The sequence below is a fragment of the Oncorhynchus mykiss genome, chromosome 11, assembly GCF_013265735.2.
Source record: "Oncorhynchus mykiss isolate Arlee chromosome 11, USDA_OmykA_1.1, whole genome shotgun sequence".
NCBI classification, from domain to species: domain Eukaryota; kingdom Metazoa; phylum Chordata; class Actinopteri; order Salmoniformes; family Salmonidae; genus Oncorhynchus; species Oncorhynchus mykiss.
The window spans coordinates 44,888,217-44,911,001 of NC_048575.1; the positions used below are offsets into that span (position 1 = coordinate 44,888,217).

Below are 22,785 nucleotides of genomic sequence, written 5' to 3' on the forward strand. Positions count from 1 at the left end.
GCATTAACTACAATTTGGTTAAAACAATTAGTTAAGAATGAAATCAGGCTTTGTAGTATCTGTTTTATATTCACTTATATTTATAAGTGTACTGGTTCAATTATGTTCTGTTTCATAGAAAATTAATTGTGACATTTGCAGTAACTAGAAAATCCAATAATTTTTTTTGTTGTTGAAAACAGCAGTAACTGAAGTTACTACACTTTGGCATTGTTTCACCTTTTAACTGCAGTTACCTGCTCTGCCATACAAAGGCATAGAGCAGTAACTATGCAAACAGTGAAACAGAGAAACATGGTTTGAAAACGTATTTGCTGTCCAGCCAAATATGCTGTAAGTAGATAAATGACAATGTATTATCTTATTATGAAGTACTTTTTTATCCATATCAAGCATGACCACTGATTTTACCTATGACCCCTAAGTCAAATAAATAACCATACCAAGTCAAATAGAAAAACCACAAGAAAGTTGGATAAACAGATTGTAGATACTCACAAAGTCAAACATTTGTTTTATGTATAAACATTCTATGTCATGAAATAGTCATCATCTTATGGTGGAAAAATGCTTCTAGGTAAGTACAATATAACATTCAAAACATAACATAAATATAGAATATAGTTTGATCTCTCAACCTGTTTCCATCAATCAGAAATAGGTCAAATCCGTGGTCATGGTTGATATGCATAAACATTACTTCATAATATGATGATACGTCCATGCATTATCACTACCATCTACCTTCAACATATTTGGCTGGCTATCAAATAAAACTTTAAAGCCATTTTTCTCAGTTTCACAGTTGGGGTAGTTAATGCATTTTGCCTTTGTAGGGCAGTATAAACATTAAAAGGCATATGAAAATGCTATAAATGAATAGTAACAGAACATCAGATTGTTGAGTCAAAATCAATGGTCCCCATTTACAAGACTGAAAAGATATAGCCTTTGGTTTGTAATGTGAACCATTTCTTTATTCAACTTGATTTCTCAAACATGATTCAAAGGCATATGTCTTAGCACCATCTTGTGGAGAAAGACACAGGGGAGCAATGTCAGTATTAAAGGAGTAATCTGGGATTGGTACATCGAGATCTACATCAACAGTATATTTTGTCAGGAGGACCTTGAACATGGGTACATCAATAATTAATCTCTTAGCTGAGTAGTATTGATAAATCTTGGGAAAAAAAATATATATATTTTTTATTCAGACAGTGAATGGGTGTGTCCCAATAGTATCTAATTTCTCCTGAAGTGTTCACTACTTCCCACAAGCATTAGATAGGTGGCGGCGTGGGCTAGTGCCATTTCCACCATATTTCTTTCAAATCAGTGAAGGGAAGTGAACAACTGCACACTTTAGGAGGAAGGATAGATAAGTAGATAATATAATTGGAACATACTGTAGCTCTTGTCAACGACCGCAGCAAGTGACATCAGATTGGAGGAGCCGTTTGAAACCACAAAGCCCAAGTGATGGTTTTTCACTCATATCTTTATCTCTGCTCCAAATGACTACAATTATCTACAGGTTCAATAGAGGACACATCAGAATCATCATAGAAATGTCTCTAGTATCTGTTGTCATTATTTACTTACTTTATTTAAGTAAGTGTCTGTCCATCACTTACAGTAATTTTGTTCCTACAAATTCAACCTGGTCAAAGAGCAAATGGAAATGACTAGAGGGAAATAGTTCCTGTCTGAATTTAAGTCTATGATTGATGCAAATATTGTGGACACGTATTTGCTTTTAAGTTCTGCTAATGTATTTTTGTCTCAGTGTGTTGATGTTGTGATTTTTGTCTTTGCAGTGTCAGTGGCAGGGCAGAAATTGGACCAGGAGATTTCATGGACTAAGAAAAAGGGAGAGGGTGTCTCCTTCAGCTGCAAAAACAATGATCAGTGTGGAACGTATGTCTACTGGTACCAGAAGAAAGACGGAGAAACTTTTACCTTGATTCTCGGCATCCAAAAGCATAACTGCGCTTTTTATGCATTTTACAACCATCCTCAAAAGGATGATTTCTCATCTATGAGAAATAACAGATGTGATCTGAAGATCCAGTTAGTTAAAGTGTCCCATTCTGCCACCTACTACTGTGCCTGCTATCAGGCTGGGGGAACCCACAGTGAGAACTGATCCACACACCCTGTTCAAAAACTCTGTGGTTTTAATCAAGCTCTGAATTAATGGAAGAGAATAAAAAAAAATTGCACTGCACGGAGTGACATAATTAGAGGAACTGTTTGAAATGACACTCCCAGCTGGTGTTTCCACTCTCATCTTCAATCGACTCTATGATACAAACCACACTTTAGTAAAGATCTGTGAAACCAATTACATTTTCAGTGATCATTTATCTTTCATAATCATATTGTTCAATGTTATCATTTTATATAGCTTTTGATTTTCTCAATTCTTAAGCACATATTCACTGAACATAGAATGTGGTATAACAACATTCACATTTTTTCTGGGCAAGTGGTTCATCCAAATGTATCCAGATATTTAAATGAAGTAACTTTTCTGCAAGTTTTTAGTGATCCATTTCTGTTTTGCAGAGGCTGCTTCAGGACAGTGGCTGCAATGTGACCAAATATCAGAGACTAGGAGAGAGAGACATATTGTCTCCTTCAGCTGCAAAGTTACTGGTCGGTGTGTAGGTAACTTTGTCTACTGGTACCGGAAGAGAGAGGGTGAACCCTTCACTTGGAATCTAGGCATTGATTTTGAGGATTGTCACCCCATATCAAATCAAATGTTATTGATCAAGTACACATGGTTAACAGATGTTAATGCGAGTGTAGTGAAAAGCTTGTGCTTCTAGTTCCGACAGTTCAGTAATATCTAACAAGTAATCAAACAATTTCCCAACAACTACCTAATAGACACTCATCTAAATGGCTGAATGAGAATATGTACAGTACATTTAAATATATGAATGAGCAATGGCCGAGCGGCATTGCAAAGGTGCAATAGATGGTATAAAATACAGTATATGCATATGATATGAGTAATGTAAGACATGTAAATATTATTAAAGTGGTATTATTTAAAGTGCCATTGTTTAAAGTGACTAGTGACCCATTTATTAAAGTGGCCAGTGATTGGTTCTCAATGTAGGCAGCAGCCTCTCTGAGATTGTGATGGCTGTTTAGCAGCGTGATGGCCATGAGATAGAAGCTGTTTTCCAGTCTCTCTGTCCCAGCTTTGATGCACCTGTACTGACCTCACCTTCTGGATGGTAGCGGTATGAACAGGCAGTGGCTCGGGTGGTTGTTGTCCTTGATGATCTTTTTGGCCTTCCTATGACATCGGAGCTCTAGGTGTCATGGAGGGCCGGTAGTATTTCCCCCGGTGATGCTTTGTGCAGACCGCACCACCCTCTTGAGAGCCTTGCAGTTGCGGGCAGTGCAGTTTCCGTACCAGGCTGTGATACAGCCCGACAGGATGCTCCCGATTGTCCATCTGTAAAAGTTTGTCAGGGTTTTGGGTGACAAGCCAAATTTCTTCAGTCTCCTGAGATTGAAAAGGCGCTATTGCGCCTTCTTCACCACACTGTCTTTGTGGGTGGACCATTTCAGTTTGTCCGTGATGTGTACGCCGAGGAACCTAAAACTTTCCACCTTCTCCATTGCTGTCCCTTCGATGTGGAAAGGGGGTTACTCCCTCTGCTGTTTCCTGAAGTCCACGATCATCTCCTTTGTTTTGTTGACATTGAGTGAGAGGTTGTTTTCCTGACACAATACTCAGTGCCCTCATCTCCTCCCTGTAGGCTGTCTCGTCATTGTTGGTAATCAAGCCCACTACTGTTGTGTTGTCTGCAAACTTGATGTTTGAGTTGGAAAGATGCATGGCCACGCAGTCGTGGTTGAACAGGGAGTGCAGGAGGGTGCTGAACACGCACCCTTGTGGGGCCCCAGTGTTGAGTGTCAGCGAAGTGGAGATGACCCAATTGCACAGGGTGGGGTTGAGACCCAGGGCCTCCAGCATGATGACGACCTTGGAGGGTACTATGGTGTTGAAGGATGAGCTGTGGTTAATGAACAGCATTCTTACATAGGTATTCCTCGTGTCCAGATGGGATAGGTTAGTGTGCAGTGTGATGGCGATTGCATCGTCCTGTTGGGGCTGTATGCAAACTGAAGTGGGTCAAGGTGGAGGTGATATGATCCTTGACTAGTCTCTCAAAGCAGTTCATAATGACAGAAGTGAGTGCCATGGGGTGTTAGTCATTTAGTTCAGTTTCTTCAGCCTCCTGATGTTGAAGAGGCGCTGCTGCGCCTTCTTCACCACTCTGTCTGTGTGGGTTGACCAATTCAGTTTGTCCGTGATGTGTACGCCGAGGAACTTAACTTACTACCCTCTCTACTATTGTCCCGTCGATGTGGATAGGGGGGTTCTCCCTGTTTCCTGTTTCCTGAAGTCCACGATCATCTTCTAAGTTTTGTTGATGTTGAGTGTGAGGTTATTTTCCTGACACCACACTCCGAGGGCCCTCACCACCTCCCTGTAGGCCGTCTCATCGTTGTTGGTCAATCTGCTCCACCACAGCCAGGTCGATGAGAATGGGGGCGTGCTCGGTCTTCCTTTTCCTGTAGTCCACAACCATCTCCTTTGTCTTGATCACATTGAGGGAGAGATTGTTGTCCTTGCACCACATGGTCAGGTCTCTGACCTCCTTCCTATAGGCTGTCTCATCGTTGTCGGTGATCAGGCCTACCACTGTTTTGTCATCAGCAAACTTAATGATGGTGCTGGAGTCGTGCCTGGCCATGCAGTCATGAGGGAACATGAAGTGCAGGAGGGGGACTGAGCACGCACCCCTGAGTGCCCCCGTGTTGAGGATCAGCGTGGCGGATGTGAGGTTACCTACCTTTACCCCCTGGAGACGGCCTGTTAGGAAGTCCAGAATCCAGTTGCAAGTGAGGTGTTTAGTCCCAGGGTCCTTAGCTTAGTGATGAGCTTTGAGGGCACTATGGTGAACACTGAGCTGCAATCAATGAATAGCATTCTCACATAGGTGTTATTTTTGTCCAGGTGTGAAAGGGCAGTTTGGAGTGCCAAAGAGATTGCATCATCTGTGGATCTGTTGTAGCGATATGCAAATTGGAGTTGGTGTAGGGTATCTGGGATAATGGTATTGATGTGAGCCATGACCAGCCTTTCAAAGCATTTCATTGCTACAAACAAGAGTGCTACAGGTCTGAAGGCATTTAGGTAGGCTACCTTAGTGTTCTGGGGCACAAGAACTATGGTGGTCTGCTTGAAACATGTTGGTGTTACAGACACAGACAGGGAGAGGTTGAAAATGTCAGTGAAGACACTTGCCAGTTGGTCAGCGCATGCTCGGAGTACACGTTCTGGTAATCCGTCTGGCCCTTGACCTTGTGAATGTTGACCTGTTTTAAGGTCTTACTCAAATCAGCTTTGAAAAGCATGATCATACAGTCGTCTGGAACAGCTGATGCCCTCATGCATGTTTCAGTGTTACTTGCCTCGAAGCGAACATAGAAGTTATTTAGTTCATCTGGTAGGCTTGTGTCACTGGGCAGCTCTCGGCTGTGCTTCCCTTTGAAGTCTGTAATAGTTTGCAAGCCCTGCCACATCCGACGAGAGTCGGAGCCGGTGTAGTACGATTTGATCTTAGTCCTGTATTGCCTGTTTAATAGTTTGTTGGAGGGCATAGCAGGATTTCTTATAAGCTTCCGGGTTAGAGACCCGCTCTTTGAAATCGGCAGCTCTTCCCTTTAGCTCAGTGCGAATGTTGCCTGTAATCCACGGCTTCTGGTTGGAGTATGTACGTATAGTCACTGTGGGGGCGACGTCATCGATGCACTTATTGATGAAGCCAGTGACTGATGTGGTTTTCTCCTCAATGCCATCAGAAGAATCCCGGAACATATTCCAATCCGTCCTAGAAATACAGTCCTGTAGTTTAGCATCTGCTTCATCTGACCACTTTTTTATTGACCGATTCACTGGTGTTTCCTGCTTTCATTTTTGCTTATAAGCAGGAATCAGGAGAATATTATTATGGTCAGATTTGCCAAATGGATGGCGAGGGAGAGCTTTGTACGTGTCTCTGTTTATTGCACATTTTAACATGCTGATAGAAATTAGGTAATTGCTGTTCTGATGTCCAGAAGCTCTATTCGGTCATAAGAGACGGAAGCAGTAAAATGATGTACCAAAAAAGTTACGAAAAGCATGAAAAAATAAACAAAATAGCCATCCTCTCCGGCGCCTTGGAATACATCCACAGGTACACCTCCAATTGACTCAAATGATGTCAATTAGCCTAACAGAAGCTTCTAAAGCCATGACATCATTTTCTGGAATTTTCCAAGCTGTTTATTAACAGTCAACTTAGTGTATGTAAACTTCTGATTAGAATTGTGATACAGTGTTGGTACATGTAGTTCATTTATTTATGTATGTAATTCATTGTTTACTTGAATATAGACAGTAAAGCTGGATATGAAACAAATGTTGTGGGACATCACGATTCAACAGACTACCTCTGAAGTCTGACAGCTTGTGTGTGATGTCCCTTTGAAGAAGACTGTAAATGTTATTGTTTCTCTTGAAAATCAGACAACAATTGTGTACAAAACCCCAAAGTGACGGTCTACCCAACATCCAAACCTGAGCCAAACGCCTTCTGTGTCTGGCTAGAGACATGTTTCCAGATTTCATGGAAGACAGTGGATGAAAATGGCCAAACAGCAGAGGTACCCAAAACAGAGAGGGAAGAGCTGGAGCAGAGAGAGGAAGGACGGACAAACAGTATGATCATCATTAATAAAGACAAGACATACAGGAACAAATACGGCTGTTCTGTGGAGCATGAAGGGGACCCTCAAGATGTTGACATACCAGAAGGTAAAGACAATCTTTGAAATTGTTTTACATTAGTATGTATTATTCATGTAATATTTATTCATGTATATGTTTATATGAGTAGGCAGTCATGTAATCCGAAAATGGCATAATACCTTTTCAAAGTAAAAAAAGAGAGTACGCCCAGCCTTCATAAAAATTGGTCTGACCCTTGGTAATTGCACAGGAAGGTTGTGATGTTAGTTTTGCGTAACTATTAGGCTATCCCTGACAGTAGCCTACATAATGCTCTGAAAAAAACTATTATTTAATATGACCTTTTTACATCACGTTCTCAGAGAAAACCAACTGAAGCTTCTCCAACCACCATAACTGCACCAACCACTTTGCAGGTTAACTATGGTAAGATGTATATGTATTTACTTCATGCAGGGTTGGGGTTAAATAAAATAAAAACTCAATCTTGTAATAATTATTTATTCAGCATTTTCTTTATGAGAATCGTGTGCATCCGTCAAAAAATGGCATATCATCGTTTCAAAGTTAAAAAGAAAGTACAGAACAATTGGACTCACACTTGTTAATTGCATAGGAATGTTGTGTATCTAGTTCGTTTCATAAGTAAACAAATAACCTTTATTTGCATAGGCTAACTATTATCCCCAACGTAATCTCCAAAGAAAAAGGGATACCTTGCCATAACTGTAGCAACATAGATATGGCATGGCTGGGAACTTTTGAATTATCTGACAGTAAACAATGCTCTGTGTTCTTTTCTGTAATATGATCTTTTTCCATCTCATTCTCAGATGAACTGAAGCTCCTCCAACCACCGTGGCTGCACCAACCACTCTGCAGGTTACCAACGGTAAATATTTAAGTGAATACTAGAAAATCAAGCTTTTTATTGCTTAATGATGAGTGCTTATTGAGCAAACAAATTGATCTATGAGTGAAATCATTAATTTGTGATTTTTTTTACTTTGATACAATGTTGTTGATGTTTATTTTTTACATTGATACATACTTGTATGAAAAGTGACATTTTCCTTGCGTAACACAGCCTTTGTAGTGACCAACGTTTCTCAAAATAACCATATCCTTTCAGATGGGGATGGGTTTAATTATCGCTGCCTTCATGAAAGAAAAGTTCAAACAAACATGGTTCTGTAATGTATTGTATAGCCTACATTTTGTACCGTTCCGTGCTATATTGAATGAGGAAACTGTCACCATAATAAATAAAAAACATTTTATTCATTATAATTTCATTTTATTGGTTCACAATAGTTTGCTTAAATTTGCATGTTCCGAAGCAGGTGCTGAGCTTGTAGACTCAATGCCGGTGGGGAAATGTGTTTGATGTTTCTTTGGTTTATTAATCAAAGGTGAAATGGTAGTTACTGGACAAGATACAGCTGCATAACCGAAACAATATATAGTTGTTTAACCCCAGCTCAAGTGTGTGATGAGTTTTTGGTTAGTCAAATTTGCTGGATGTGTCATTTATCTGTGTGTTCGGGTCTTGCAATAAAATTTGAGAATATGACAGTGATGGGCAAAAAAGACGATTCCATAATGTTAGCCTGTGGTTCTTACATTTGTAGAGTTGTAGGCCTATGGTGAAACAACCTCTTCATAATTCTGTTAATGTGTACTTTTTTTTTACCTTAACAACCTAATTATTTTCCAAACACTTTATTTCCTCTGTGTAAGTTTTGAGAAGGTTGTAGATATATTCCAATTAAGTTAGATCTATAATTTTTGAAAATAATATGTACAAGTAGGAAAGGCCTTAAGATAAATAATCTACTTGTTTAGAGTTAACATTTTTCATAATTTTTGAGTAAAGTAGGCCAGGCCAGGTTCCCTTTTATGGTTATGAATGTGTATCTATCTGTCATTTAGGCAATGACTAGCCCAGTTAGCACTAGTTTATACTAACTTGCTAGCTAGTTAGCATAAGCTGCTAGGAGTACTAGCTAGCACCATTACTACCAGATCGTCTGAGGTAAAATGCATTACGTAACTTAATTTCAGTTGTAATTGTCTCCACTAGTGAATGATAGCTTTACAGTTAATGAAATAGACTTTTAGCTATTATACAAAGCATTTTATGTCAAATAGCTAGATAGCTATCTATGTTTTTAATAGAGAGCTTTTCAAATGGCATCTCTTCCCCTGTTTTCAGTCACAGGTGGGGACTGGATTAGGTGTGAGCAGGGCAGGAGGTGGGCTCACAATTTCACTGGGGATAGATAGCTTTATTTGTGACCTACAGGTACAAATTACAATCGTGCAATAGCAGAGCATAAGAGTTGCCACATCAATGTTATAATGACTTAATTAGTTAAATTGTTGGTATTAAATGTTTTATTCCAATGTTATTTAATGTTATTATTTATATGTCATTTTAACGACTGCTGGGATTTAAAATATTGTATTTTAAAAATCATATTCAGTGCAATTGTACATAATGGATTGTATGGAAAGGAACAACAAAGAAAGAACAAAGAAAATGTATGTGCAGGTGAGTGAAAAAGAGGGACAGTTACACCAGTACTTAAAAAAATGCAGTTTTCTAAAACAATATTCATGAAATTAAACTGTAGCCATTTATTTCCCTTTATAGTTTATTCGCCTAAGCAAACATTCAACCACATACAATGTTCTTCCCAACGTTGCTTAGACATTGTTCTTAGCAAAATTAGTAGCCTAGTAAATACAGCAGAGGTATTTGAAGTATGTTTCCACGTTATTATCTTGTTATTACCCATTTATTCTGTGCTGTAAAGTGTTACCCAAATGTCTTATTAACAGCCTTTTTCTTCTCTACACTTCCAAAGAAGGCCCTTTAACAATATGGTCAACTGTTACATTTTATTTAAAGCCAATGAAATATCCACAACAACTTTATATAATACTATAAAATAAATTAATAATACAATTTATAATTTCATCCAAAATACTATATTTTTTAATTTTACTAGGCAAGTCAGTTAAGAACAAATTCTTACTTTCAATGACGGCCTAGTGGGTTAACTGCCTGTTCAGGGGCAGAACGACAGATTTGTACCTTGTCAGCTCGGGGGTTTGAACTTGCAACTTTCCGGTTGCTAGTCCAGCAATCTAACCACTAGGCTACCCTGAATTAACAAGAAATGTACTTCTTGTTAAAATGTGGTAGGTAACTGTTACTTCCTAAACACACACAGGCTTGCCACTGAAAATTAACTTGGTGTCTTAAATGGGTGAACCTTATTATTTTACTGTGTTGAATAAGATAGGAGAATACTCTCTTTTATCAATGTAAAACAAAAAGGCTGGGATATAGTCTCATTGTGCTTTGACGGCTACAGCATTGACAATTTGTTAGCTACATGCAACAGGATGTTTTTGTTACACATCAACACTTGCTTATGGGTAGGATCGTTGTGATATTTATGTTGTTTGATCAGTGACAGATATACGTTTCCAGTATAGTGGGTGACCTAATCTAATTTCCAAAGTAAGTGTCTTGATATTTTTTCTGACGTCTTTAAATGATTGATTATTGAGTAAACATTCTCTGACAAGCTCCAATTTAACCTTTGATGCTAGTTCACAAATCACAGTAGCGCGTTATATTATATTATATTAGCCGTGTTTATATCAAAGATAGATATTTGAAATGGTCATACTCTAGGTGTGTTGTTCTTTGCTCAGATCAGTACGTCATTACTTACAGCCATGGTGAACTATGAACCTTAAATGGTATATTAAAATGCTGTAAATTAATAGTAACATAACATAGGTGATCGTAGATAATCTAGCCAAAATCAATGGTCCCGATTGATAAGATGGAAAATCAAATCCAATCAAGCTTTATTTGCATAGCACATTTTAGACATGGATGCAACACAATGTGCTTCACAGGAAGAAACTCTTGGCAGTGACCAGACATTTTCGGATATCCATGCGGATCAAAGCTTACTAGCTATAATTATTCAAGCACCACTACCAAATCTTATGAAGCTACCTGTAGCTGTCTGCAAAAATGTTATGTTTATTGGGAATCAAAATTGGGGGGCTGTCTGTGTGTTCTTGTGTGGTTTTTTGTGTATTTATTATAATGTATTATTGGCTGGTGCAATCAAATTTACCTTTTGATGGATTTATAGTACTATCTTATCTTATTTACTAATGCATTATTGGGTTTTACTGTCATCCACAGCTGTCTTTTACATTTAGTGGTCATTTCTTCAGGTTCTCCCCAGCTAGTTATCTAATAGTGGTGGGATAATCATTCTTGGTTTATGCCAGATTACCCTTTACAGGATAAAACATGCATTCTTAGAGTTATCTATTAATTAGTTCTGTCATCTTTCATTAGTGCTGTAGTAATCATGATGCATCAGGTTAGGCAATATTTTAGGAGTGTACTACATTTTAGGATAGCAGTATGTTGTTATTTGCTTAGATCACCTCGTCATTACTTATAACTTTGGAGAACTATAAACCTTAAATGGTAAAGAAAAACATTAATAACAGAAAATCAGTGATAGCAGATTGTCTAGCCAAAACCAACAGTTTCCATTCATAAGACTGAAAAGATATAGCCATTGGTGTCTTTCTTGAACCTTTTCTCTATTCAGCTTTTTCAAACCTGACTTATAGGCTTATGTTTTATCCCCATCTTGTGGAGAAAGACACAGGGGAGCAATGTCAGTATGGGATTGGTACATAGAGGTCTACAACAAAAGTTAGCATGACCTCAAACAAGAAAACACCTAGAATGTATCACTAAGCTTTGTAGCAATGATACATCTGGTAGAAAGACTATAATGGTTGAATTGACAGTGAATGTGTGCGTCCCAATAATATATACTTTCTCCTTAAGTGTTCACTACTTCCCACAAGCATTGAATCAGTTGAGGCATGGGCCACCATATTTTTTCAAATCAGTGACGGGAAGTGAACAAGTGCACTCTTTGGGAGGAAGGAGAAATAAGTAGATAATATAATTGGCACATACCACTTTTCAACAACCGCAGGAAATGACATCACATTGGAGGAGCAGAAAAAAACCACAAGGCCCAACTGACAGTGTTTCACCTCACATCATCTCTGCTCCAACTAAACACAATTATCTTCAGGTTCAATAGAGGACACATCAGAATCATCATAGACATGTCCCTAGGCTTTGTGGTCATTCTTTATTCACTTTATTTAAGTAAGTGTTTGTCCATCCATCACTTACAATATATTTTTTCTCCTTCAATGCACCCTGGCCATGGAGCGACTGGAAATGACTTGCGAAGATTGTGGACACGCAATTACTTGTAACTTTTGCTAATGTATTTTTGACTGAGTGTGTTGTTATCATGTTGTCATTGCAGTGTCCGTGGCAGGGCAGAAATTGGACCAGGAGATATCATGGACTAGGACACAGGGACAGGCTGTCTCCTTCAGCTGCAAAGATACTTACCAGTGTACAACGTTTGTCTACTGGTACCAGAAGAAGGAGGGAGAACCTTTTACCTTGATTCTTGACATCCAAAAGGATAACTGCGCTGTCGATGCAAGTTACAACCATCCTCAAAAAGATGACTTCTCAGCAACAAGTATGAATAACAACTGTGATCTAAAAATCCAGTCTGTTAAAGTCTCCCATTCTGCCACCTACTACTGTGCCTGCTGGAACCCACAGTGACAACACATCCATTCACCCTGTACAAAAACTCTGGTTTTAGTCAAGCTGTGAATTTATAAAAATTAAAAAACATAATCAGAGGAACATTTTTAGATGTCTCTCCCAGCTGGTGTTTCATCTCTCATCTTCATAATCGACTATATGATGAAAACCATACTTCAGTAAAGATCTGTGAAATAAATTTGACTTTATGTGATTTCTTATTCACACTGATATTGTTCAATGTTATATCGAACACGTAGCTTTTAATTTCTTAAGCACATATTCACTGAACATGGACTGTGGTATAATAATATTCTCTTTTTCTAGGTAAGTCATTCATCCAACCTGTATACAAATATTTGAATGTAGTAACTCGACTGTGATTCTTTTTGTGATAATTTATGTTTTACAGTGGCTGCTTCAGGACAGCGGCTGCAACAGGACCAGATATCAGAGACCAGGTGTGTGTTGGGGTAAACTTGTTCATTAGTACCAGAAGAGAGAGGGTGAACCCTTCACCTGGATTCTATACTTTGATTTTGATTACAATTCTGTCACTTCAGATACTTCCCATCCTCAGGGAGCAGATTTCTGTTTTAAGAGGGTCTGACTCCAGTTAGCTGAAGATCCAGTCAGTTATAGCGTCCCATTCTGCCACCTACGCTGCCTGCTGGGACACAGGACTCCACAGTGAGAACTGATCCAAACAGCCTGTACAAACACTCTGTGGTTTTAACGAAGCTTTCAATTCATGAGAAGGTTTCTGCACCACAGGATGTGACATAATCAGAGGTTAGGGTGGTGTCTTCTTCAAATCCATGGTGAAATGCTACTCTAAAAGGAATTCTAAATACATTTGCAAGATGTCTTGCCAATGAGCAAACAGTGACTAAACTTCGTTCTCCTGATGTGCCCTTTATGTATGTAAATTGATTTTTGATAATGACTGAGCTTTCGGTCAGTCAACCTTCATCAGAGCCCTACACAGGAAAGACTAGGAGGGAAAGAGTGTCTCCTTAATTTGTAGTTGTCAGCCAGTGTAGGGCTAACTTCTTCTACTGGTACCTGAAGAGATAGGTGAATGAGACATGGCAGAAATCGGGAGTTGTTTCTCAGATCTGCAAGGAGGAGTAACAGAGGGCCAACTTATTGGAATGAAATGCAGGTCAGGATTCTCATTTCCTACCATGAGTAAATTATAATTTACTTCATTAATTTTCATTCTTATATTTTGATTCTTAACTTAAAATAATATACATGTATATATTTTTTTATTTGCTGTAGCATGTGACATTGCACAGCTGGAGACCTAAGCTGGTTTGAAAATGGTCGATTTACACAATGTAGAAACCTATTTTTCCACAAATAACATTGCAATTTCAATAACAGGTATTTCTATCGAACTTTCACAATAAACAAATATCTTTACAGGTTTACATTTAAGCTTCTAGGGCACAACATGTGCTTCAGAAGAAGCTATAATTCATATAGGCCCATTATAGATTATACCTCAACCAATTTTCTGGTACTCCTAATTTGTATGATGTGCTCCAAACTTTAAGTTGGGAGTACCACTCATACCAAATATTTTTTTTAACTAAGTGCTGTAGGCATCATGTTCCAACTCATTATGTGTGTTTGTGTGTGGGTGTGTGTGTGTGTGTGTGTGTGTGTGTGTGTGTGTGTACTTTTACTGCTGTAAAGGGAATTAAGGGACGATTGTTTTGTTGATAACCTTGTAAATTATACATGTAAAAAATATATTATAGAGAAAAACATGAAATTCTGTTAATTGGTTAACATTTGCAGAGGCTACGTGACCATAGGAGGCATAGGGGAATGTTTTCCGTCAGATAAGTCCGTTTTATTTTACATTGATTGTTTTTATACATAGGATTAAGCATAATTATAATTATTATTGCTCTGGATTGCAGGAAAAAGCAAATGCAAAACTCTTCAATTTACGGACAGGGCCCTGCCAAGACACAATGCAGACTACTTTTTGTCAAGGGAATATTCACTGTGTATGGATTTGTATTTGGCTCTGGCACAAGACTTTATGTGACAGGTAAGAGATCCATTCCTCAGATTTTTCAGCAGATAAAGAAAGCAACAGTAATTAATAATTAATCTATATGTCTAATCAGTTTCCAAAATAACTGAAAAAACGTCCTGCAGTACAGCTCCACAAATATGAACTATTCAATATTCAACTATTCAATTTCAAGGAATCCAAATGCATAATTTGCATGTCCTTACTTTTAGAGATATACACAATCAGGTAAATGTGTGATATAAATGTAAAGTCATTTGATATAGGGCAAGAAAGTTGAACTGTATACTGAGCTAAGAATCTTATGTTTTAAATAATATTGACATTATATTTAAATAAGATATTCCATAAAGGATAGTTCTGAAAAAAATAATGAGTTGGTACATGTGGTTTATTTATTTATGTAATTAATTGTTTACTTGAATATAGACAGTAAAGCTGGATATAAAACAAAACTTGTGTGATGGCCCTTTCAAGCAGACTGTAACTTATTGTTTTTCTTGAAAATCAGACAACAAGCATGTACAAAAACCCAAAGTGACGGTCTACCCAGCGTCCAACCCTGAGCCGAATGGGAAGACCACCCTGCTATGTCTGGCAAGAGACATGTTTCCAGACTTAGTCAAGATCTCATGGAAGATGGAGGATGAATACAGCAGAACAATGGAGGTGGCCAAAGCAGAGACGGAACAGCTGGAGCAGAGGGAGGAAGGACAGACGACCAGTATGATCATCATTGATAAAGAGAAGATGTACAGGAACAAATACATCTGTTCTGTGGAGCATGAATGGGGCATTCAAGATGTTGACATACCAAGGGGTAAAGCCAGCTATTTAAATAGTTTTACATTAGTATGTAATGAGCTTTTCATAAATCATTATTCATGTATATTTATTCACGTAGCCTAATATATTTATATGAGGAGACTATCATGTAGGACATTCAACAATGTAAATTCACTTGAATGCCAGAGAGCGCTCAGACTGCCCTCTGGGAGTTCTAACTTCAGAGAGTTGTCAGATTGTCAGTTGGCTCTGGTGGAGGAGTAGGGTTGATCTGAGTGTTCTGACCTCACAACCGCAGTCAAGCACCCAAGCTAACTGGCTAAAGTTAGCTAGCTTGCTAGTTACTCCCAGACTTAAATGAGAGAACACCTCACTCTGACCATTTTACTTGCCCTAACTGAGCTGGTTAGGCTGTTTTCATGTTATCCAGAGCGTTGATGACTGTAACTGTGCTGCAGGCAACAATTGAATTACTCTTTTTTTACTGAGGTTTACTGACACCGACGATATTTAATAGGTCTTTGAGCATTTGTAAATTCATCAGTTATTCTGCGCTCAGACGAGAGTGCTCTGAAATTGGAATAGATAGCCAGAGCGAATTTACAAATGGCATATTACCTTTCAGGGCCAGTGTTGTACCGAAAGTCTCCCCCTGCCAGAATCCCTGCCCCCCTTCTAATTTCATTAATTTGGTGGCTAGAGTCAAATGCTTTTTGTGGCACACATCAGAGTCAAATACTTTCTATAGAACAAACTTCACATCAGGATAGGCAACCAAAATTAATAATTAATGTATGTGTTATATTAAACATAGAGGAGGGAGAAAAAGGTTGGCAAACAATAACCATTTCACATTAACTATGGCTGAATTATTATCCTTACACTTTCAAAATACTAGTCGAATAAGACATGGGAGAGATGACGAATTTTGGCAAATATTTTTTTTTATAGACCAATTCAAATCAGTAGCGGATTTAGGTATGGGCAACACCCGCACCCGGGGGAGGGTGCTGAAGGGCGGGGGGTGTTCGCCTTGGGCGCCACATAAGCTAGAACCTCCACATACACTTGAAACAAAAAGCCAAACCAAAAACTGCAGACAACAATGCTTTCTGCTACTAAGATCAGTGAAATGTAGGCTAAACGGATTGAAGAGCAGAAATCACAACTAGCAAGCAAGTCCCAGCAATTAAGAATGCGAAGGGGGGGAGAATTCTGGCAGGTGGGGGAGATTTTCGGCACAACACCGGCTCCAGGCATATGTGAAATACAGTTTGCTTAGGGCCCTTTAGTCAGTGTCCACATTTACTGTTGAGAGTTGTACCCTTTTCTTACTTAAGACAGGTTGATAGCGACAACTGATAACCTTTCAGAAAATTGTAAAAAGTCCCGCATCAGAAGCGTCTGTACCTTATCAGACAGTAGAATTCTGCTCCAGCATGGAATGTTCGGTACTGTTTCCCTGACAACAATAAAAGTTGCTGATTGATAGATTACAGTTAAGTGATAATGCCAAGGAGCTAAAGTTGGCAGAAAAAATGTTTTGGTTTGAAAGGTGTAGGCCTAGTCTAGCCAGCTATCTAAACTGGTAGGCCTACTAGCCTAATCATGTCCGAATACCGAACAGGTACACAGGGCATGTACTTGCCCAGTGGCCCTGACTTCCAGGGGGCCCACATTGATTCTCTTAGTTACTCTCACTCAGATATGATTCATGGCAAAATGTGTGGAATTGCTGGGAATTTGCTTTAAAACAGCTCAAATGTTGGCCTATCTCTGGCACATGGCAAAATGAGTAGAATTGGACTACATGAAATGTGTTATAAAATTGCTACATTTTCTCTCTGCCCCATGGAACAAAGGTTTATAACTGCAAAAACTTGCTTTAAAACTGCAACATTTTATCAAAGGCCAATAGATACATTTGTAGAATTGCATGAAATTAACTTTAAAAAATAACATGAACAGATTAGAGTCTTCTCTTTTCAGTAGGGGCCATTTGGAATCCAACTCATTTTCCCACGATTGTATTGGAAATATTGCGAAAGGCCTGTTTTGTCTGGATGCTGTTCACTGACAGATTTGCCGTTCGTTCCTGACTGTAAACTATGCATTGTTAATGGTCTACACACAATCCACAGCTAGGCATTTTTTTTAAAGGAGCTACTGATCCTCTGTGGCTAAATTATCGCCATTTTCATGGTGTAGTTAGCTATTCTGAATGATTTCATTTCTTTCTGAACAGACAGCAGTTATTCTATAACTTTGGCAAATGTTTTTCAATTTATCAGGGGTGATGCAACTCCTCCAGAACCCTTCGCGTAGCTGTGATTCTATAAATAAAATGATGAAGTGCAACACTGAAGAAATGAGAGTTGCAGGCTCATGTCTATCAGGCAGATAGAGGGAGATCATAGGAAGTTAATCTCATTCTAGTTCTGTGAGAGATGCAGGCGTGCTACTCACACAGCCAATGGCCACGCATGGGTTACAATGTTACGAAACCATAAGCCCGGGCCGACCCAACCCGAATCAACTCTTAGAATATCAGGGCCAGGCTGAAAATCAACCTTTTTAACAGTTTTTTTGTGAGAGGGGGAAATGGAAGAGGCTACTCAAATAAACTTTGATCGCTTTTATTAGAACTTTTACTTTGCAAAAAGTGACAATTATTTTCATGCCACGAGAGGTCCTAGATCCGGCCAAATAGGTCCCTGAATGGAACATTCCAAAACGGAGAGGTGCAGATGCTGTTCCGGCAGGATCCGGATCAAATTAAACACTACCTTAGGCCCACATAATAATTGGACTCACACTTGGTGATTGCATAGGAATGTTGTGTAGCCTACCTAGTTAGTTTCACTAGTTTAAACAAATCACATTTTCTGGCATACAATTATCAAATTAAATCAGATTGTATTTGTCACATGCGACGAATACAACAGGTGTAGTAGACCTTACATTGAAATGCGTACTTACAAGCCCTTAATCAACAATGCACTTTTCTACAGAGTCAATGCACCGGTTAGTCGAGGTAATTCAGGTAGTATATACATGTAGGTAGACTTATTCAAGTGACTTATGCATAGATAATAACAGAGAGTAGCACCAGCGTAAAAGAGAGAAGGGGGGGGGGGGGCAATGCAAATAGTCTGGGTAGCCATTTGATTAGATGTTCAGTAGTCTTATGGCTTGGGGGTAGAAGCTGTTTAGAAGCCTCTTGGACCTAGACTTGGATCTCCGGTACCACTTGCCTTGTGGTAGCAGAGAGAACAGTCTATGCGTAGGGTGGCTGGAGTCTTTGACAATTTTTAGGGCCTTCCCTTACTCCATGTAGCCTAATGCCTACAGTAGCCTACGAATTACCTCTACATGGCGCATAGCTGACAGAGTGCAATCGGAAATATGGATTCAGATCGGGGTTATAGGTATAGCCTACAGTAGCAGTGCTTGGGAAAGCCAATACAAAAACAAAGCCATATTACAACCTATGTTGTGATATTTGCATTGTTTGCTCTATAACCCATATGCTACCATGGTATAGCCTACAATAAGGCCATGACAACAAAAAGACAACAGTCACACAGTGGTGGAATAAATTCAACTACACATAGGCCTACATTTGTTTCATCACAACATTGGAGAGTAACATCTGTCCGGTGAAGTACACAAATTAAATATTGCACGTAACAAACAGTTATATGACCTGCAGCATGGTCAAGCAAGTTAATGTTTTTGACAATTTACAAAACAACTAGCCTACTGATTTAGAACCACGGAGTTTCCGCAAGTCAGCACAAAGACAACAGGAGCACTGCCTCTGCTACTTCAGCAACATTTCAGCTTAAACATTTAAATATCAAAACAGGCTATATATGCTTAATTTAACCTGACGACGGGTTAGGGATCCCTTTTGGGAACATCCCCTCCCACGTTCAGCTGGAACGTGGCGCATGGAACGCAAAAATATTCTTAGAAATATTTAACCTCCACACAACAAGTCCAATACCTCAAATGAAAGATAAACACCTTGTTCATCTACCCAGCATGTCAGATTTTTTAAATGTTTTACGGCGAAAACACACCACATATTTATATTAGACCACCACCGAAACGAAGACAAGAGGCAGCCATTTTGTCCCAGAAAATATAAAATTATAAAAGCAGGATTAAAAAATAAATCATTCACTAACCTTTTGAAAATCTTCATCAGATGACAGTAATAGGACATGTTACACAGTACTTTTTTTTTTTCAATAATATGCCATTTATATCCATAAATGTCCATTTACATTGAATTCATGTTCAGAAAATACTCAAAAATGTCCGCAGAAAATATAGGTAGCGCCGCAAGATAACGGAAATAGACATCATAAACTTTGACTAAATATACATGTTCTACATATAGTTAGAAAGATACACTGCTTCTTAATGCAATCGCTTTGTTACATTTCTTTTTAACGTTACAGAAAACGCTCACTATTCAATATTCTGAGACGGCGCTCAGATGTAAGCTATATTTCTCCGCTATGTTGGAGTCAACAGAAACACAGATTTCAGCAGAAATATTCCCTTACCTTTGATGGTCTTCGTTCAGAATGTACTTACCCAAAACATAGTTTGGTTTCAAGTCTTGTGTCTTTGTATTAGCTACTGCTAACAATATCAGCTGAAATGCACCCAAAATGTCCTCTGGTCCGGAAAAGTTGCGCATCAAAACTTCAAAATTACATATTATATGTCGACTAAACAGGTCAAAATAAGTGCAGACTCAAACTTTAGGATGTTGTAAACATACAAAACAATGTTCTATTCAACCGGTCATTGTTAGTTCTCCTCCGGAGTGCTGGAACAAAGGAATGGCTGGTACCAATTCGCACCCCAACGCACAGGTATTTTCTCGCGGCACTCACTCAATTCACTCCCATAGGGCCAATTCTCGCGGGATTTGAACGATTAAACACTCTACTGAATGAGGACATCTAGTGGAAGACATAGAAAGTGTCCCCAGATCCATAGCTGGTTGGGAAGGGTGGGGGCGATGACGTCAAAGTTGCCCCAACTTTCATGACCACAAAACTAGTTTGGAAGAATTTTTTTTCCGTTTTTTTCAGTTTACTATAGACACGCAATTCCTCCAAAGGGGGCAGTATTCTGCCTAGCCTTAAGAGGTTTTAATACACCGAAAACAAACTTAATGACACCAAAAACAATTTAGTCCAATCAATATGGCTAAATATCATGTGTCTGTCAATGGTACTGATTTCTGTGTGTGTGTGTGTCTGTGTGTGTGTGCGTGTGAGAGAAATGCTACACATGGTGGAGAGAGGCTGTAAGACATAATGATTTGCTTTATGGGTGCTGTACGTTACTCCATAACACGTCACGATGTAACGTACAGCGTCAGAGGTGTCCGTTTTTTCAACTTCTCTCCAATACTATAGAGTCATTACCATGTCAATCAACACCCCAGATGTTTGTCCACATAGTCCCTACAGTCCCATTAGTTTTCTTTGCAGCCTCATTTGAATGTCGCAGTTGCGCACATTTCTACGTAATGGGGTTAACTTACGTTACAGAGAATTAAGTCAAAACCACAAATCCAAATCTCCATCCATGGCTTAGGAAAAGGCCCATTTAGCAAGCTAGCTACTGCAGGACATCAACACAAGCAGACCAGAAACAGACACATTTGTCTGACAATGATTATGTTTTGCTTAGGATGTGATTTGATTGGTGTGAAGCCAAATCCAAACTGGCCTTTTGCTTCACCAGGACAACCCATAGTTGAGCTCAGCATCGCTGATTGAACAATTATTTGACATTGTTTTATCAATGGAGGCCAAATGCTTGCTGGCGTCAGTCAAATGCTACAGCAGCAACATGTCATAGTCTTTTGTTCCCGACAGCATCAGCTACATGGGCTACACATACTGAGACAAAGGGGTGCTGTTTTCCTTTCTGTGATGATTTCTCCGGCGAGATTCAGCCACTTGCGAATTGACGGAAAATTATAAAAACACAGCGAGATGAAAGATAAATGATTTAACAACGTTTATTTTTATATTTTTAAATATTTTTGCAGTAGCCAGGCTTCCCTTGGCATCCATTAATACATGTCACTGTCGGTTTAGTGGCTTTTTAAAGACAATGTTCAGTTTTTGCGGAGACCCCATCCATGACAAACGTTGCATATTTCGGCTTGATCGGAAATTCCCTTGAAAACCGCAATGCTTATAACCCATGATCGGACTGAATCCTAGTCTTACTCTTAAAAAACATTTTGGGACCAATATTTTATTGATATTTTAAATTTTTTATAGGCCATGTCGAAAATGTGCTATATAAATAAAACTTGATTTGAAGAAGATGACGGCAAACAAAAACTAACTGAAAACAAGACTTATTCAAATAAATTCACTGGTTAAAATCTCAGCCAATATACTCTTTTCTTTTCCCCAGATTCCTTCCCCTTCATGTGCAGTCTGAACCTGGCCTCTCTGGTTTATACAGTGATGATAGTAAAGAGCATGGTGTACTGCTGTGGGCTCTCTCTCCTGCTGCACCACAGGAACATGGGGAAGTGGACACAACACCTGTAGAAAGGCTACCACCCAGTATGGATAAAGATGTAGTAGGCTGGGAGTAACATGGATTTTACATCCTATTGAGGTCTAACATCTCAATTGTTGGCCTATTGCCTTAATTTTTTTAACTTTATTTTTCAGATGCTAAAATATTGTGAGCCATAGATTTCCATGTCTTCCGATAACTTAAAAGGACAATTATGACATTAATTGCAGAACATTTCATGTAAATTGTGTTTCATTGCTTAAAATAAAAATTAAGCCTAATATTGCATTTTTTTATAACTGTGGAGGCTACCCACTGCTGAAACTTGAATAAAGGTTAATTTAAGGTTGTCTGAAAACAAATTAAAGCAAATCTTGAAGATAGATCCTTACGATTCAAATGTAGACTGTTTTATAAGTTTCCCTTGAGTATCTGTCATAGCTTAAATTATTTTGTACAAAATCTGAATTTGATTTATACAAAAATATTTTACCTAAATATTATATTTACCAATACATTATTAAATATGTAGGCTCGTGATTTCCAAAAATGCTATATCATTAGCCAATAATATATTTCGTAACTTGTTGTGTGTAATTAAGTGTATTCCACCCCCCTCCCCCCAATAAATGTGTTCATTTCATATCATAATTCAATTATTTTGTTCATTACATGAGAAATAGAAAATACATATTATATTTTCTTTGAAGAACTACAATTATTGCTTATTAAGCAGACAAATTGATCCGAATGAAATTATTAATTGGTGTGTTTTTTTAAAGTTTTTTTTTACATTAATACTATGTTGTTGTTTACATTGATAGGTTTGTATGAAGAGTAACATTT

General features: G+C 38.5%; 2 protein-coding genes across 2 annotated transcripts; both read left to right on the plus strand.

Annotated features, from left to right (window-relative positions):
• Window positions 1–1,512: 1,512 nt before the first annotated feature.
• LOC110536623 lies at window positions 1,513–7,720 on the plus strand. Its single transcript, XM_036936307.1, has 5 exons — window positions 1,513–1,614; window positions 1,821–2,138; window positions 6,602–6,895; window positions 7,192–7,255; window positions 7,663–7,720. The coding sequence occupies exons 1-4, from the start codon at window positions 1,518–1,520 to the stop codon at window positions 7,203–7,205; spliced, it is 723 nt and encodes a 240-aa protein (XP_036792202.1). The 5' UTR covers window positions 1,513–1,517; the 3' UTR covers window positions 7,206–7,255; window positions 7,663–7,720.
• Window positions 7,721–11,900: 4,180 nt separating this feature from the next.
• On the plus strand, window positions 11,901–22,242 carry LOC110535026 (immunoglobulin lambda-1 light chain-like). Its single transcript, XM_036936308.1, has 5 exons — window positions 11,901–12,065; window positions 12,232–12,535; window positions 14,546–14,595; window positions 15,092–15,400; window positions 21,829–22,242. Exons 1-5 carry the CDS (start codon window positions 12,023–12,025, stop codon window positions 21,966–21,968), a joined length of 846 nt encoding a protein of 281 aa, XP_036792203.1. The 5' UTR covers window positions 11,901–12,022; the 3' UTR covers window positions 21,969–22,242.
• Window positions 22,243–22,785: the final 543 nt, after the last annotated feature.